The sequence below is a fragment of the Sminthopsis crassicaudata genome, chromosome 5, assembly GCF_048593235.1.
Source record: "Sminthopsis crassicaudata isolate SCR6 chromosome 5, ASM4859323v1, whole genome shotgun sequence".
NCBI lineage: Eukaryota > Metazoa > Chordata > Mammalia > Dasyuromorphia > Dasyuridae > Sminthopsis > Sminthopsis crassicaudata.
The window spans coordinates 294057205-294076411 of record NC_133621.1 but is presented as its reverse complement, the minus strand read 5'-3'; the positions used below and the strand labels follow the sequence as shown (position 1 = coordinate 294076411).

The window sequence follows — 19207 nt, the reverse complement described above, 5'->3', positions numbered from 1 at the left end:
GTAGGGTGGAGTGTGGATGGGAATGGCCACTTAGTTCATCACAGAAATGACTTACCTTGACCATTACCATCACTTTTTTTTTTTTTTTTTTTTTTTGCTCCATGCCCAGTCCTGCAAACAGAATTGCCTACTCTAAGTAATAATTTATGCTGAGAAAGAAAATGATGAACCTTGTTTGTACTCTCTCTTTCTCTCTCTCTTTCTCTTTATTTCTCTCATTCTTTTCTCTCTTTCTCTTTTTATTTCTCTAATTCTGTCTGTCTCTCTTTCTCTTTATCTTTATTTCTCTCATTCTTTTCTCTCTTTATCTTTTTATTTCTCTAATTCTGTCTGTCTCTCTCTTTCTCTCTCTTTATCTTTATTTCTCATTCTTTTCTCTCTTTATCTTTTTATTTCTCTAATTCTGTCTGTCTCTTTCTCTTTCTCTCTCTTTATCTTTATTTCTCTCATTCTTTTCTCTCTTTATCTTTTTATTTCTCTAATTCTGTCTGTCTCTTTCTCTTTCTCTTTCTCTTTATCTTTATTTCTCTCATTCTTTTCTCTCTTTATCTTTTTATTTCTCTAATTCTGTCTGTCTCTCTCTTTCTCTCTCTTTATCTTTATTTCTCTCATTCTTTTCTCTCTTTCTCTTTTTATTTCTCTAATTCTGTCTGTCTCTCTCTTTCTCTCTCTTTATCTTTATTTCTCATTCTTTTCTCTCTTTCTCTTTTTATTTCTCTAATTCTGTCTGTCTCTCTCTTTCTCTCTCTTTATCTTTATTTCTCATTCTTTTCTCTCTTTATCTTTTTATTTCTCTAATTCTGTCTCTCTTTCTCTTTCTCTTTATCTTTATTTCTCTCATTCTTTTCTCTCTTTATCTTTTTATTTCTCTAATTCTGTCTGTCTCTCTCTTTCTCTCTCTTTATCTTTATTTCTCTCATTCTTTTCTCTCTTTATCTTTTTATTTCTCTAATTCTGTCTCTCTTTCTCTTTCTCTTTATCTTTATTTCTCTCATTCTTTTCTCTCTTTATCTTTTTATTTCTCTAATTCTGTCTGTCTCTCTCTTTCTCTCTCTTTATCTTTATTTCTCATTCTTTTCTCTCTTTATCTTTTTATTTCTCTAATTCTGTCTGTCTCTTTCTCTTTCTCTCTCTTTATCTTTATTTCTCTCATTCTTTTCTCTCTTTATCTTTTTATTTCTCTAATTCTGTCTGTCTCTCTCTTTCTCTCTCTTTATCTTTATTTCTCATTCTTTTCTCTCTTTATCTTTTTATTTCTCTAATTCTGTCTGTCTCTCTCTTTCTCTTTCTCTTTATCTTTATTTCTCTCATTCTTTTCTCTCTTTATCTTTTTATTTCTCTAATTCTGTCTGTCTCTCTCTTTCTCTCTCTTTATCTTTATTTCTCATTCTTTTCTCTCTTTATCTTTTTATTTCTCTAATTCTGTCTGTCTCTCTCTTTCTCTCTCTTTATCTTTATTTCTCATTCTTTTCTCTCTTTATCTTTTTATTTCTCTAATTCTGTCTGTCTCTCTCTTTCTCTCTCTTTATCTTTATTTCTCATTCTTTTCTCTCTTTATCTTTTTATCTCTCTAATTCTGTCTGTCTCTCTCTTTCTCTCTCTTTATCTTTATTTCTCTCATTCTTTTCTCTCTTTATCTTTTTATTTCTCTAATTCTGTCTGTGTCTTTCTCTTTCTCTCTCTTTATCTTTATTTCTCTCATTCTTTTCTCTCTTTATCTTTTTATTTCTCTAATTCTGTCTGTCTCTCTCTTTCTCTCTCTTTATCTTTATTTCTCATTCTTTTCTCTCTTTATCTTTTTATTTCTCTAATTCTGTCTGTCTCTCTCTTTCTCTTTCTCTTTATCTTTATTTCTCTCATTCTTTTCTCTCTTTATCTTTTTATTTCTCTAATTCTGTCTGTCTCTCTCTTTCTCTCTCTTTATCTTTATTTCTCATTCTTTTCTCTCTTTATCTTTTTATCTCTCTAATTCTGTCTGTCTCTCTCTTTCTCTCTCTTTATCTTTATTTCTCTCATTCTTTTCTCTCTTTATCTTTTTATTTCTCTAATTCTGTCTGTCTCTCTCTTTCTCTCTCTTTATCTTTATTTCTCTCATTCTTTTCTCTCTTTATCTTTTTATTTCTCTAATTCTGTCTGTCTCTCTTTCTCTTTCTCTCTCTCTATTTCTCTCATTCTTTTCTCTCCTTATCTTTTTATCTCTCTAATTCTGTCTGTCTCTCTCTTTCTCTTTCTATCTTTATTTCTCTCATTCTTTTCTCTCTTTATCTTTTTATTTCTCTAATTCTGTCTGTCTGTCTCTTTCTCTCTCTCTTTCTCTTTATTTTTCTCATTCTTTTCTCTATCTTTTTATTTCTCTAATTCTGCCAGTCTGTCTCTCTTTCTCTCTCTCCTCTCACTTTTTGACTGTCACTGTCTCTCTGTCTCTGTTTCTGTCTCTCTGACTCTCTGTGTCTTTCCCCTTTCCCCCCAATTTGAACTCCTTTAGTCATTATTGCCTATGGCACTTATTTGCTACTTAGGAAACTAATAATAAACTAATAATGAAGTAATGATAACTCATTTCCTACTAAATAATAATAATGATAACAATAACTAGCATTTCTATAGAGCCATCAAGCATTACTCCCTTAAACTTGGAGTGTATTCTCCCTGAAATGTACACAGCATCAAAGGCACAAACTAAGATTTTGATGACAAAGAAATATACATCTAGGGCACTCGTAAGACCAAGGCAACTCATCCCTCCAGTGTTACTACAATATCTCAATATTCTTGTTTTTCCCACCCAGTCTCCATGGGCTCAGCTTCTCTTTGGAGCAGATTACTAAGCTGGGTTCCCTAGATCTGCTCCTTTCCAAAGCTTCACTCCCTACTGCCAGTTCTCTTGAATACACAGTTGGCTCTATTCTCTGCTGCCAGAGGTCACACTCCTAAAAGCTGTTTCCTGCCCCTGGCTCCTCTGTTTTCTGACTCTAGAGAGGATGTCTTGTCTTTTTAAAAGCCATCAGGATCATAGTCTCTCCTTGGCTAGCTTAAAGGATAGCTGTTCTCTAACAACATCAAAAAAAAAAAAAAAAAAAAAGTCTCCATCAGCCTTCCTAAAGAGATAACAGTGGTTTCCCATTTCCTTTCCCGGCTCATTTTACAAATGTGGGGACTGAGGCATTAAATGACTTGTTCAGGGTCACACAACTAATAATTGTCTAAGGCCGCATTTGAATTCAAGAAGATGAGTTTTTCTGACTTTGGGTCCAGGACTCTATCCACCTCGCTGCCCCTTCTAGTACTTAACATAGTATATAACATAGTGATATAGCACATAATTTTTTGCTGTTCAGTTATTTCAGTCATGTCCAATTCTTTGTAATCTCATTTGGGGTTTTCTTTTTTCTTTTTTCTTTTTTCTTTTTTTTTGGAGAGGAATTTGGGGTTAAGTGACTTGCCTAGGGTCACACAGCTGGCAAGTTTCTGAGGCTGCATGTGAACTCGGGTCCTCCTGACTCCAGAACCTGGGCTTCATCCACTAGCTGCCCCTAAACATAGTACTTAATTAAAGTTGACCAACTGACTGATTGACTCATCTTAGTCCTGTGTGTCCTGGAGTGTGAGAGAAGGACCAGCCAGCCTTGAAAAAGGCATCAAGAGATATTATGTTTTAGGGAGAAAATTATGAGCCCTAGAAGACAGAAAGAATATAGGATGAGAGATGAAGGATCTGGGATAGCATCTACTTAAATGCCTCATTTTAGAGATGAGAAAATGAGAGCCCAGATTGGTCCAATAACTTGCCTATCCTTGGTCCAAGTGACATGTGATAAGTGATTCTACAAAGCCATCTACACCCAGAGAGAGGACTGTGGGAACTGAGTGTGGATCAAAACATAACATTCTCACTCTTTTTGTTGTTGTTTGCTTGCATTTTGTTTTCTTTCTCATTTTTTCCTTTTTGATCTGATTTTTCTTGTGCAGCAAGATAATTGTACAAATATGTTTACATATATTTTAACATGTTATTATATTTATATTTATTTATATTTATATTTATATTTATATTATATATTTAACATGTTTAACATAATTGGATTACTTGCCATCTAGGGGAGAGGGTGGGGGAAGGAGGGGAAAATTTGGAATAGAAGGTTTTGCAAGGGTCAGTGATGAAATATTACCTATGCATATGTTTTGAAATTAAAAAGCTGTAATAAATTTTTTTTAAAAAAGAAATGATTCTTTTTGCAAAGGCTAGTCATAAAGGGTGCAATGGAAACAGAACAAGGAGATTAGTATCTAAGAAGGAAGGGGGCCAAGGATGAGTTTACTGTTGGACTGATAGGAGTAGGCAGTGGCTGCCATGAATCAGGCAAGCTTCCTTCACTGCAATTCCCCTATGCTGATTCTGGGCATCTTACACACCCAGTTCTAAGTAGCTAGAGCTCATTATTAAATTTTTAGTGTGACCATTTATACCTTGGAAACTGGAAAATCCTACAAGTCAACACTTGACTCTTGCTTTATTGATTGTGTAGACTTAGGAAAATGATGGGAAAGAAATTAGTAATGCACATTAAATTTTAAAATATGTCTTGCTTATTTCCTCCTTCCCCCCCCTCCATCTAAGTAAAGTTTGTGAAATTCTTAACAGCACAGTCCCCGATATGCTCCTACTCCCCGTCAGGGCTACCCACGATAAGCCAAGAAGGCTCCCTGGAGGAAGAAGGGATGAGATCCTATCTGTCAAGCTCCAGGAAGGAGGTGCCCAGGTAGAGGAATGAGTGGTGAATGTGACTCTGAAGTGATGGAAAACCAGGTGGGTAAGGGATAAGGTAGTATGGCTGACACTAGGAGGGAGGTGATCCCCTGGGGACAGAAAATTGTGCCCCTTTGGATGTTAGCCTCTGATATAGCCCCAGTTCTTGTTCTTTTCCATAAGGTATTAAGTCAGGGCTGGAAAAATCCTTTCAATAGAAATTTAAAACTGGAAGGAATTAAGACATAACATTAGATACAGGAAGACCTTAGAGCAGTCATAGGAACCACAGGTCAGCCCCAGAAATGTCCTCATTACCTCCTAAAAGAGCCAGGGGCAGGAAACAGCTTTTAAGAGTGTGACCTCTGGCAGCAGAGAATAGAGCCAACTGTGTATTCAAGAGAACCTCCTCTTCTCAAATGGATCAGTAAATAAATTCTCTCCATTGTCCAGCGTTTCATTGTCCCAGAATCTCCATCCCCACTCATCTTTGCCCTTGTATTTATTATTGTTTTTACAATTTCATCATAAATTGAGGGGATATTTTCTACTCCCTGTCCTGAACCCCAATATTCTTAGCCATCCCCTGTGTGAATGACTGAGCTATTGATCTTCATGTAGCTGGGGGATTGATTAGCCAGTCTCTATTAATAAGCGTTCTTTGTCGTCAACTTTTCCATCGTCAGAAAGACATCAAGGAAAAGAGAGACGCTTTAAGGGTATCCCCTCCTCCCTCTATCCCCACTCCTGCTTCAAATGTATAAACCAGTTGTGATGGTTTTACTGTCTGAATCCACTTCCTTCTGCGGTCTCTGCGGTTTCATTCTGGCCATGGTTAATGACAATGAGTAATGTAACATGAAAAGGCTGTTGACAGGTCTTTACCAAAGGACCCAGTTAAATTGCAGCTTGAGGATTAAAAAACCATCTCAGCACTCAGAAGAGCCTGCAACTTTCTTAAGAGACATACAGTGATAATAATCAAAGAGCTGGAAACAGTTCTATAATTTAATGGACAAATAGGAGAACTAAAAAGCAATTGTGAGAATTTCTCCTCCCTCTTCCCCTGTGTCCCCTCCTCCAGCTGTTTGAGAGATGAAAGCTCACTGATGCATTTGGCTCTTGGGCCCCTGACAAAGTCAAAATACTTGTCCAAGGAAGCATAACTGCTCCGCAGAGAAGGACTCCTGGGGTCTCCATTTTTGTCAGAATCCATATTCCCTGGGTGATAAATGGGATCATGGTTATCTTTGTGAACTTGATAAAGAGATTTTTGGAGATGGAGTAGAGAAAGAAATAGAACCTTTCTCTAGACAGTACCAACTTTTGAAAAGTGCTTTGGCAATGAGAGGATCCAAATCAGTTCCAATTGAGCAGTGATGAACAGAACCAACTATACTCAGCGAAAGAACACTGGGAAATGAGTATGGACCACAACATAGCATTTGCACTCTTTCTGTTGTTCTTTGTTTGCATTTTTGTTTTTCTTCCCAGGTTATTTTTACCTTTTTTCTAAATCCAATTTTTATTGTGCAACAAGAGAACTGTATAAATATATATACAACATATATTGTATTTAATTTATACTTTAACATATATAACATGTGTTAATCAACCTGCCATTTGGGGGAGGGGGAGGGGGGAAGGAGGGGAAAAATTGGAACAAAAGGCTTGGCAATTGTCAATGCTGTAAAATTACCCATGCATATATCTTGTAAATAAAAAGCTATAATAATAAAAAACAAAAAAACCCAAATACATATATATACATATATTATATTTAACATATACTTTAACATGTTTAACATGTATGGGGCTGCCTGCCATCTAGAGGAGGGGGTAGAGGGAGGGAGGGGAAAAGTAGGAACAGAAATTTTTGCAAGGATCAATGTTGAAAAATGACCCATACATATGTTTTGTCAATAAAAAGCTATAATAATAATAAAAAAAAAGAAAGAAAGAAAAGTGCTAATCCCCTTCCGTTGGTTAGATCCAGGAATTGCTGGCCCAGAACATGAAATTTTCCCCCAGTCTGATGGGGCAGCTGAAAAACACTCTGAGCCATATAAGACTATGGATGGCTTTGAAGTCTGAGTCCTCAAGACTGACAATAGGATGACAAGAATCTGTGATAGCTACTGAGACAAAGTAGAATCCATCAATCTCGACTGCTCATGTTGATGGGAAGTACACTGGTGGAGGGCTCATGAACTACATCACATTAGAGAAAGACAAGTCCTCAGAATCTAAGTTCTAAATCATGGTTGAGTAAGGATGTCACTGCTATATGTGATGAAAAGATTGAGAATGTCAAGGAGTTTATTCACAACACTATGAGGATGGGGGAGTGAGGGAGAATGATGAAAGAAATGAAAGACTGCAGCAGCTAAGTGGATAGAGTACCAGCCCTGAAATCAGGAGGACCTGAGTCTCAGACACTTAACACTTCCTGGCTGTGTGACTCTGGGTAAGTTAATACCAATTGCCTCAGAAAAAAAAAAAAAAAAGAAAAAGAAAGAAAGAGTATCGATAGATAGATGAAATGATTGAATGAATTAAATAAGTCCTCACCATATGGAAGTAAAAAGATGTCCTTATACCTTAGGATCATATTGAGAATCAACCAATCAGTCAAGTACTTTAGATTAAGTAGGAAATGTCCTTGGATGAACTGGGGTGAGTTTATCTGGAAGAATATTTGGATTGGCTGAAGAAATGTGGCCATACAATGAGAATCAATTATAAAACAGACCAGGACAAAACTTTTTTTTTTTTCAATACAATAAATCTTTTATTCCATTTCTACCTTTACAATATCATTCCCATAAGTTCCTTTCCTTCCCTCACACCTGGGTTAGGTCTTTATTCTTGTAAGTCGATTGCAGTAGCCTTCCATTTGTTTTTCTGGCCTCAGGTCTCATCCCACTCCTATGTATCCTCCACTGCTGGTGAAATGTGATGTTTTTTTTAACATTTTATTTTATTTTATTTTTAATTTTTTTAATTTATTTTTATAATTATAACATTTTCTTTGACAGTACATATGCATAGGTAATTTTTTTTAACAACATTATCCCTTGTATTCCCTTCTGTTCCAAATTTTCCCCCTCCTTCCCTCCACCCCCTCCCCTAGTTGGCAGGCATTCCCATCCATATTAAATATCTTATAGTATATCCTAGGTCGACCAGGACAAAACTTAAGTTTTTAGAGTATGTAACAGAGATTTGTATTCCAGCAAATGCCAAAGAGCTAAAACCCTTGAGCAGTCTCTTAGGGAGAACGAGAATCCTTTAGCTTTAGCCTTAGTTTTCTCCCTCTCCCTCCTTCCCTCATCCCCTTGACCAGAGAAGGACCTTGTAAACTTTGGAGGTCAGGAGAATTTCTGATTATCCCATTAACATCCTAGTGGTGTCCCAGATCAAGGACCTTATAAACTTTATAGATCCAGAGAATTTCTGATGACTGCATTAGCAGCCTAGTAGTGTCTCCGGATCAAGGACCTTATAAACTTCGGAGGTCCAGAGAATTTCTCATTATTCCATTGGCATCCTAGTGGTGTCCCGGGATCAGTTAACGACATGGCTGCATTTGTAGCCAAGGGCAGAATGAATAGTAATTCATGGCTCCATAAGGAATTCAGGTAAGAATGGTTCCATACCTAAAGAGATGTCTTGAGCAGTCTGAGAAAAGGAGAAAAGCCATTAGGAGCTGAGAGATCTCTAAACTTGAGCCTCCTTTTCTCTGGACCCTTTCATAACCCCTCTCTCTAATTCTAGTATCTTCTGAGAATTATTCTCTATTACTCTCATATATAGCTTTCTGATCTACATGTTGTCTCCCCCACTAGATTTTAAGTCTTTTGCTTCTTTTCATATTCCTAGCACTTAGTACAGTGCCTGGCTACAAGTAAGGACTTAATAAATGTTTATTGGCTCACTGATTATTCTAAAGGGAGAATGTGTCATAGACTTTTAGTGGGAATGTTTCATACCAACTATTCTTCTCATATCTATAGTTAGTGCCCCTTCCTAATAGACATTTCAAGATGACTGACTAAGTTGGTTCTTGATTGCTAATGTACACTGATGGGGGCTCATGACATACATTAGAGAAGGACATCTCCTCCAAACCTTCAGAATAGCCCTTAGGCCTGAAGGAGACAGAGAAGTTCCCTCCATGGGCCTCCATGTTGGGCCTCCATGTTGGGCCTCTATGTTGGGCCTCCATGTTGGGCCTCCATGTTGGGCCTCCATGTTGATATAAGTGGGAATTAGAATTGTTACCTCAGAACATATGTTACAGGAAAATTTAAAGTATACAAAAAAAAAAAAAAAAAAGCAAAAAGGGAGACATGAATTGGGCAGTGCATTAGAACTTTCTTGTTGTTTGTTGCTGTTCACTTATTTCAGTAGTGTCCGATTCTCGGTGACCCATTTGTGATTTTCTTAACAAAGATCTTGGAGTGGTTTGCCATTTCCTTCTCCAGCTCATTTTACAGATGAGGAAACTGAGTCAAACAAAGTGAAGTGTTACACAGCTAGTCAATGTCCCAGGCCAGATTTTAATTCCAGAAGATGAGTCTTCCTGACCGCAGGTCTGGCACTTTAATCACCAGGCCACCTTGCTGCCCCAGCTGGTTTGGAGTTCTCCTGTTAAATTTGTTGTATACTTTAAAAAAAAAACAAAACCTAAAAAAACTACAAGCTATACATAATAGAGACCTGCTGTGTCACATACAATCTTCCTTTTCTCTTTGGTTATTTTTTTGTTTGTCATAATAAGGAAATATTTGTGTTTGTGGACTTTTGTCAAATTTATGATTTTTAAAAAAAATTTTAAATCACAATAGATATATTCTCTTGTATATCTATCTATATATAGATATTCTCTGTATATATATAGAGAGAGCGAGAGCGAGAGAGAGAGAGAGAGAGAGAGAGAGAGATCAGGTATTTTCTAATATCTATATCAGAGAAATAACAAGTAATTGGGAAGATATTGATCATTAGAAGGAAAAAAGTGGGGAAGATTAAGGGATTAAGCCTCTAGAGAAAGCAGGACAGAATAGCATCAAAGGCCCAGATAGAGGGATTGGTCTTGACAAAAAGAGTTGCCTCATTATCCGAGGAAAGGTGGTATCAGGGATGACGAAAAAAAGGTCTGGAGATAAGGAGGAGGGGAAAAGATGGAGTTCATAATGAACTCAATTAGTTCAATAAAGTAAGAAGTGAGGTCCCTCACTGAGAAGGCTATGGAGGTGGTGAGAGAAGCTGGTGGAAGGAGAAGAAGCTTCTGTGGGGTATGGAAAACTGAATCAATTAGTGGGGATTCAAAGGATTTCCTTCTTGCCAAGAGTCCAGTTGAGATACAATAAAATAAATTTGTAATGTAAAAAAAGATACAGCAGTGGTTCTGGAAGAACCATTTAAATGTACAAGGGAACCTTCAAGGTGCTCTCAATAACCAGTCCTGGCCCAGAAAGTCCAAATATGAGAATGTACCTTCTTCTTCTTTATAGTGGTTGGACACTCTAGGTGTGGAACACTGCATCCATGGAGATGTTGGTTAGCTTTGCTGACCTTTTTTTCCTCTCTTTTTAAAAAATGCTCATAAAGGACAACTCTCTTGATGAGAAGATGGGGGACAGATTGGGAAACCAAGGTAATATGGAAAAAAGATATTGAAGAAAATGTCATTAAATTGACAGTATTCTTTTTAAATGATGCAAGTGTTTGCTATGGCTCATGAAAAAACATGAGTGAAAACAAAGAGAGATGTAACCTGGAGAGTTGGGTACAAGCAGACCAGAAGGGAAAGAGAAAGCTCTGAAATGATGATGCTAGATGGCACAGTGGATAGAGCACCAGGCCTGGCTTCAGGAGGACCTGAGTTCAAATCCAGCCTCAAACATTTAACACTGATTAGCTGTGTGATCCTAGGTAAGTCACTTAACCCTAAATTGTCTTGCCAAAATATACATACACACTTTTTTTTTTTTAATGATGGTTCAAATTGAAAGGAAAATGGAATTTGAGTCATAAGGAATTCCCATCTGCCCCATGGCTCCTTGATATGACTCTATTTTTATTGACTTTGTAGGAATCTATTTCATTCTCCCCTCCCACCCTCTAAAATGTACACTCTTTAAGGGCAGGGATGCTTTCATTTTTGTCTTTGTGTCTCCATGGCCTAGCATAGGGACTGGACAATTGTTCTTCAATTGCATCTGACTCTTGGTGACCCAATTTTGTAGTTTTCTTGGAAGAGATACTTGGAGTGATTTGCCATTTCTTTCATAAGCTCATTTTACAAATAAGGAAACTGAGGCAAACAACATTGATTTGCGCAGGTTCATACAACTAGTATCTGAGGTCAATTTGAACTCAGAACCTTTCACTATGACATCTACCTGCACCTGGCCCATAATAGGTACTTTATAAATGCAGGTGAATTGAATTGGATTGAATCGGAAAGACTCCGGGCATTTCTGACCTGTGATAGAGGTGAGCCTTTATCTTAGACTTGCTTAATTGGCCATAAAAATGACGATGATGATAACATATAGAGAGACCTTTATAAATATCATCTCACTAGATCCTCATAGCAATCGTGGGAGATGGGTGCTCTTATGATCCCCATTTTTACAGATGAAAAACTGAGGCAGATGAAGGTTAAGAGTCTTGCTCAAGGTCATAATGCTAATAAATGTCTGAATCTGGATTTGAACTCAGGTTGGACCTAATATAGGATTAAGCTATCTATTTCATACTAAATTTTCATGACTACTTTTCTTTTCCCAGGGGAAGCATAGTAATAAACGCACTAGATTTAGAGTTGCAGAAATTATATCCCTGAAGGAAGATAAATGAGACAGTCAATAAGGTTCAAATCTTGCCTCACACACTTATTAACTTTGTTTTAACCACTTAGCCTCAGTTCCTTTATATGTAAAATGGGGATAATAATCTGGATTTTTTTTTACTTTTAAAAATGGATAGAAAAGAAGGAAGAATAATATTATAGAGGTGTGGTAAAGATTAAAATGAGATAATGTTTTGAAGTGCTTTGTAAACCTTAATGTTAGCTATTATTCTTTTTTAAAATCGTATTTTATTTTTTGTGATACATGCAAAGATAGTTTTTAACATTCACCTTTGTAAAAATCCTGTGTTCCAGATTTTGCTATTGTTATTAACCCAGCTGGGCTGCTTGCTAGCCATGGGGCCACGATTATCTGTGCCTCAGTTTCCTCCCTTGTAAAAGGAAAGGGCTGAACGAGATGCAGGTGGCCTCTGAGACCCGCTCTACGGCTGTGATGGCAGATTTGCTCAGGCATATAGAACTGGCCAGTCTCAGAGACAGGTGTCCTGATTCCAAACATGGTGATGCTCTCTCTAGCATTTTCAAAAATAATGCATCTTCTGCCCTACTTTTCTCCTTAAAAGAGGGCTCCCTCTCAGTACAAAAAGGAAGCTGGATATTTTAATATTTCATCCTTGCACTGAGAGCCTTCAGGAAGATTTTTGGCCTCTTCTTTAAAGAAAAGTGATATTCATTAGATCTAAGAGCTCATTTTTAAAAAAAAATTCCCCCAAAGTGTTTCTCACAGTCATGACCTTGCCCTGAACGTAAAGTCTGGGCTCTTTACCAAAACAAAGCCACTAAAAAACTCTCCAGACACTCAGGGACTTGGTCAAATATCCTCTCCTCTCCCCCAGACAGCAAGATAACACCGGCATTCTCCCCATTTGCTTTTAATTAGTAAATATAACACACACACTGGCTTTCGTCATTTGACCTCTTCTTTTGGGGGAATAACATCCTCCCTGGAGGAAGAAACAGGAAAAGGGGGGGCTGATGAGGGATGGGACTGACTCTATATGAGCAAAACAAAAATAATGTTAAATATAATTATATATCATAATAACTATCATATATATGTATAATAATTGGAGCCAAAAAACCTGCAACTCTTAGGCAAGACAAAGTCTTTGACTTAGAATTATTCTGGCTTTTCCTTCTGAGTAGTTGAAAATCAGAAGCTATTCTGAATAATGAGAGCCATCACAGTCCAGTTTTTTATTCGTTATTATTAACAAGCATTTATTAGGCGCCTATTACATACTAGGCATGGGGGATAGAAAGACACAAGCGAGGCAGCAGTGAGCCAGCATGTGTATGGTATGACATAAATCTCAGACCCACGATGCTCCAGATCCCAGGTGAAAAGCTGGCACCGAGGCCAACCCCCTCTTTTCACAGAGGAGGAATCGGGCCCAGAGAACTGGAGGGACAAGCCAAAATTTACAAAAGAGCCTGGGACTCTGAGTCCAAGGAGCTTTCCACTGAACCAGCACCTGGGGTGGGGCCCAGCACGTCCCAGGCACTGAACAAATGCTAGGTCACTTGGCTGACTGCCCCGGCAATGATTTGGCGCCCATGAGTTTGAACCCTGGCTCTGCCCCAGACTACCTGTGCTCCGGGGCTGGAGACCTGGGTTCCAATGCTGCTCCTGAGGCTTACCACCCATTACCTTGGCCAAGCCACTTCTCCTCTCAGCCTCCATTTCCTCTGTAAAATTAGGAGGCCAGATTAGATGGTCTCTGGGGAGGACTCTTCCATCTCCCCTCTGCTGCAGATAGCAGCCCTTCCATAATTCAGTAGTCTTTGGTAGATGGCGTTGCCCTTACATTCACCATCCTGTGAAGAGGAGCTTCTAAGCACGTAGACGGTCTGGTTTTGCTGTAAATCTGTCCATTCTCTCTCCCCCTCCCTCCTTCCCTTGCTTATCATCTCTTTTTCCTTTTTCTCTCTTTCCCTTCCTTGTCATTTGTTTGTGTGTGTGTCCTCTCTGTCTCCGTCTCTCTTCCTTCTCGCTCTCTATTTCTGTCTCTTCCTTCTCTCTCTCTGTCTCTCTCTGTCTTTGTCTCTGTCTGTGTGTGTGTCTTCCTTCTATCTCAGCTTCTGTTTCTCTCCTCTCTTTTTGTCTCTCTCTTCCTTCTGTCTCTCTCCTCTCTGTCTTTTTATTTCTGTTTCTATATTTCTGTCTCTCTCCCTTTTCTCCCCCTTTCTCTGTATTTCTGTCTTTCTTCCCCTTCTCCCTTCCTGGTCTCTATCCTTTTGTTTCTCAGCCTCTGTCTGTCTGTCTCTCCCCCTCTCTCTTTTTGTCTCTGTTTCTCTCTCTCTCTCTCTCTCTCTCCCTTCTCTTTCTGTCTTACTCTTTCTTCTCTTTGTCTCTCCTTTTTCTTCTCCTCTTTCTGTATTTCTGTCTCTCTTGCCTCTCTCTCTCTGTCTCTTCCTTCTCTCTCTCCCTCTTTCTCTCTCTTTCTCTTCCCTCTATCTCAGCCTCTTTCTCTCTCCTCTCTCTTTTTGTCTCTGTTTCTGTTTCTCTCTGTCTCTTCCTTCTCTCTCTCCCTCCTTCTCTCCCTCTCCCCCCTTCTCTCTGTTTCTCTTCCCTCTATCTCAGCCTCTTTCTCTCTCCTCTCTCTTTTTGTCTCTGTTTCTGTCTCTCTGTCTCTTCCTTCTCTCTCTCCCTCTTTCTCTCTCTTTCTCTTCCCTCTATCTCAGCCTCTTTCTCTCTCCTCTCTCTTTTTGTCTCTGTTTCTGTCTCTCTGTCTCTTCCTTCTCTCTCTCCCTCTTTCTCTCTCTTTCTCTTCCCTCTATCTCAGCCTCTTTCTCTCTCCTCTCTCTTTTTGTCTCTGTTTCTGTCTCTCTCTTCCTTCTCTCTGTCTCTTCCTTCTCTCTCTCCCTCCTTCTTTCCCTCTCTCCCCCCTTCTCTCTCTCTTTCTCTTCCCTCTATCTCAGCCTCTGTCTTTCTCTCTCCTCTCTCTTTTTGTCTCTGTTTCTGTCTCTCTCTTCCTTCTCTGTCTCTTCCTTCTCTCTCTCCCTCCTTCTCTCTCTCTTTCTCTTCCCTCTATCTCAGCCTCTGTCTTTCTGTCTCCTCTCTCTTTTTGTCTCTGTTTCTGTCTCTCTCTGTCTCTTCCTTCTCTCTCTCCCTCCTTCTCTCTCTCTTTCTCTTCCCTCTATCTCAGCCTCTGTCTTTCTGTCTCCTCTCTCTTTTTGTCTCTGTTTCTGTCTCTCTCTGTCTCTTCCTTCTCTCTCTCCCTCCTTCTCTCCCTCTCCCCCCTTCTCTCTGTTTCTCTTCCCTCTATCTCAGCCTCTTTCTCTCTCCTCTCTCTTTTTGTCTCTGTTTCTGTCTCTCTGTCTCTTCCTTCTCTCTCTCCCTCTTTCTCTCTCTTTCTCTTCCCTCTATCTCAGCCTCTTTCTCTCTCCTCTCTCTTTTTGTCTCTGTTTCTGTCTCTCTGTCTCTTCCTTCTCTCTCTCCCTCTTTCTCTCTCTTTCTCTTCCCTCTATCTCAGCCTCTTTCTCTCTCCTCTCTCTTTTTGTCTCTGTTTCTGTCTCTCTCTTCCTTCTCTCTGTCTCTTCCTTCTCTCTCTCCCTCCTTCTTTCCCTCTCTCCCCCCTTCTCTCTCTCTTTCTCTTCCCTCTATCTCAGCCTCTGTCTTTCTCTCTCCTCTCTCTTTTTGTCTCTGTTTCTGTCTCTCTCTTCCTTCTCTGTCTCTTCCTTCTCTCTCTCCCTCCTTCTCTCTCTCTTTCTCTTCCCTCTATCTCAGCCTCTGTCTTTCTGTCTCCTCTCTCTTTTTGTCTCTGTTTCTGTCTCTCTCTGTCTCTTCCTTCTCTCTCTCCCTCCTTCTCTCTCTCTTTCTCTTCCCTCTATCTCAGCCTCTGTCTTTCTCTCTCCTCTCTCTTTTTGTCTCTGTTTCTGTCTCTTCCTTCTCTGTCTTTCTCTCTGTATTTCTGTCTCTGTCTCCCTCTCATCCTCTTTCTCCCCCCCCACCCCTAATTAGGTAATTAGGTCCTATTCCCCTATCAGGTATTCTGATACCTGAGAAAACCAGGCTAGGGAGAAAACAGCTGTAATCAGCCTTGGCTCCCTGTGGACCTCCATCATAGTGCTCCTGCCACAAGGAATCAGTATCAATATAAAAGCATGAGGGAACAAACTGGGAAGTGGGAAAGTGACTCCCATCCCTCAATGGCAATAGACCCGGTAGCCTGATAGAGAGCTTAGCCATCCCTTGGTGAAGGGCATCTTTCCCTTTTTTGTGACCTGGTGCTCAACCTGGTGAAATCTCTGCAGCCTTTCTCAGAATCATGATTCATAAAACAAAACACACAGGACTAAAAAGGAAACCAGTTCTATTGAAATAGTTATCATCTTTTTTTTTTAGTTCACGGACCCAGGTTACAAACTTCTCCCTCTCCTTTTACAAATTTATAGACCCTTCACTGGAACCCCTGAGGCCCTCACTGAGAAGCCAAGAAGTAGCAGGACAGGGATCTGAACCCAGCCTTCTTTCTACAGCACTCAGTTGCCTCCGATTGATTATTCTTTTCCTCCCAGAGTCTCTGCTTCCCATTTTATGTAATTCCACTGAGTCTTCAGGATAGGACAAACTTGGAGAACTGTCCCCTCTCTTCCCCTGCTGCTTGATCTCCACCAAGCCTTTCCTTCTATTCCCAAGCATTTTACCGCCATCAAAAAGTCACATCCAATTATCTCCAGTGGGTTACCTTAGAGCAACTTTTAATTTAATCAGAAGTTGGAAGGAGAGAGTGAGAAAAGGATGAGAAAGAGGACACCTCCCCAGAGAAAGGGGGAGGACAGTGATAAAAAGAGCTGGAGGGGAGGACATTTTCAAATGCATTTTGATTATCTTCCCATCTTCAAACATCCACCCCCTTCACCCTCCCCAAGATATCATTAACATTCCAAGATGGTTTATTTTCTGTTCCATGCTGCAAAATTCCCAAGGGCCAGCATTTCACACTGACAGGCACCTTGTAGAGGCTTCCCAACCCAGCTGATCAAGAGTATTTATCCAGGGCTGGCTCTAGCAAATTACCTCTGGGCTGTCAACTTGAGGTCCCAGTCACCAAAAACCATGAGTCCGTTAAGAGTTCTAACTTAATTCACACAGAGAAGAGGTCAGGCAGGGTAAATCCTTCGAAGGATTTCCTAGTTCCATTGTTCATCCATTGACCTATCCATCTCTCTCTCTCTCTCTCATTTACGCTCATCTCTTACAGATGGAAATTCCAGGTGTTATTTTTCTTTAAAGTATCTAGAATCATAGCTGGATTCTGAGATTCTGTGGACAGCCTCGCTTTTCCCGTTCCCACCCCATTTTCCAGTTCTTTTCTTCCATCCCCTGTCATCTCAGGACGTTAACAGAAATGTACCTGCTTCCTCACCCCCATGCTTTTCAGAGAAATATGTACAAGGAAAAACATTACTTTAAAAGCCCCCCAAAATAGTTTAAGGGGGGAAACCCCTTAGAGAAAAGAACAACCCCCCCTTCACTAAAACAGTCGTTTCTTTTTTCCTCACCAATATCTTGACTTGAAGAAGAGACACCAAAATGGAAACTCCCTGGCTGAGTTTTTGACAAATCGGTAGGAAATCATAATCGAGAGGTCCGGAAAATGAAGCCCTTCCCCAGGATGACTCTTCTTAGCTGCCCACCTCCTCACACTCGCTGTATGGAGAAGAGGCTGAGGAGGCCTTGGATTCTCCATCACTGTTGCACTCTGGACTTGGGTCGGCGCTGGCCATGGCCGGGCTGTCTTTGGCCTTGTTGCAAGCCCCCAGAGAATGGCAGTCGAGCAGATCCTGGAGATGTTTGATGTAGCCGATGGCAGCTCGGAGGGTCTCCACCTTGCTGAGGCGCTTTTCCACCAGCTCCCGGGGGAGGTGGTCCCGCAGGCGAGCATAGCCCTCGTTCACACAGCGCACCCTTTGCCGCTCCCGCTCGTTCCGCTTCTGGATGAAGGCTGGCTCGAAGGCGCAATCCAGTACCCCCAGTTGTCCCGGCAGAGGAAAGCAGGCGAATCTTCCTGAGCAGCCCCTGTAGTAGGCCCGGTCCCAGTAGGCACTGTCCAGGTGGAAGGAGAAATGGAAGGGTTCTCCCAAAGCCAGCCTGGCACGATTCGGCACGTTCATGGATGTGCCAGTCAGGCGGCACGGTATTCTTTTCAGGGCGCTATGAGACTTACTGTTCTCCATTATTTGCCGAAAAAAAGGAGTCACCAAAGGGACTGACGTCCAAGCAGGAGGGAATGTTATCTGGAGAGACCCAAATCAAGCCCACTATTCCCAGTGGGTCTTCAGTGAAGATCTGCGGTCCAGACAGGAATCAGCAAACTCAGGTTCCCATGGAGGTTCCAAGGCGACTCTTCATGACTTAAAAAGTTCTCTGTGCTCGGAGGTTTTTATATAAGAATCTGAGCTGAGTTGGCAAGCAAAGTTTTCAGGACCACTAATCCATACCTTAAACCCCCATTCCCCCCTCTGATCTTCTTATTTCAAAAAATAACAAAGGATCCCCCACATTCAGTCCTGGAAATGCCAGCACACCCCCAACACAAAATAATCTTCCCCAGCTCCCAATGCTTTTCAATTATTATAATCCACTGAGTCGAGGTCTTCAGGAGATGAGTAGCTTGCAAAATGCCCAGGAATTTTCGGGTTTGGGAGAGCCCCGCCCAGGAACCCAATGATCTGCTGTCAGGCCAAGAAAGAGTTCACCGGAGGCTTTTCTCCTTGAAAATCAAAACCCAACTGGAGCCTTTGTGGTTTGTGGTGTTCAGGGCTAATGGGAAGAGCTCTTCAGACTGTTTGCAAACTTAAAACTCGCTCTTTCATTCCCAGGGAGGTGGAGGGGGGAAATCATCAAAGGAAAGAGTGCTCTCTTGTGGTTGTAAGGTGTGTCAAATCCAGGAGGACCCCAGGGGAAAGGAGAGTGCAAGGCCTCCCTCTTCAACCTCAGAAGTCTAGCTCTAATTTGTCAAATTTAAAGGAGACGGGAAGATATATTTTAGCAGTGACTGCAGGTAGGAAATCTATTGCCAATTAGTCAGGTTTAACAGGGTCAGGACAACTTTTTTTTTTTTTTAAGCTATGGTTATATATAAGAATAAGGAAGGAATGAAAAGTAGGAAGGAAGGAAAAGAGAAAGAAAGAAAGAAAGAAAGAAAGAAAGAAAGAAAGAAAGAAAGAAAGAAAGAAAGAAAGAAAGAAAGAAAGAAAGAAAGAAAGAAAGAAAGAAAGAAAGAAAGAAAGAAAGAAAGAAAGAAAGAAAGAAAGAAAGAAAGAAAGAAAGAAAGAAAGAAAGAAAGAAAGAAAGAAAGAAAGAAAGAAAGAAAGAAAGAAAGAAAGAAAAGAAAGAAAAGAAAGAAAAGAAAGAAAGAAAGAAAGAAAGAAAGAAAGAAAGAAAAGAAAGAGATGGAGGGAGGGAGGGAGGGAGGGAGGAAAGAAGGAAGAGAGAAAGATAGAGAAAGGGAGAAAGGGAGAGAGAGAGAAAGGGAGAAAGGGAGAAAGGGAGAGAGAGAGAAAGGGAGAAAGAGAGAGAGAGAGAGAGAGAGAGAGAGAGAGAGAGAGAGAGAGAGAGAGAGAGAGAG

The 19207-nt window shown here is 40.2% G+C and overlaps 1 protein-coding gene across 1 annotated transcript; it reads right to left on the bottom strand.

Moving 5' to 3' along the window:
* Positions 1-15195: 15195 nt before the first annotated feature.
* ASCL4 (achaete-scute family bHLH transcription factor 4) lies at positions 15196-18406 on the bottom strand. Its single transcript, XM_074271508.1, has one exon. The coding sequence runs from the start codon at positions 17811-17813 to the stop codon at positions 17262-17264; it is 552 nt and encodes a 183-aa protein (XP_074127609.1). The 5' UTR covers positions 17814-18406; the 3' UTR covers positions 15196-17261.
* Positions 18407-19207: the final 801 nt, after the last annotated feature.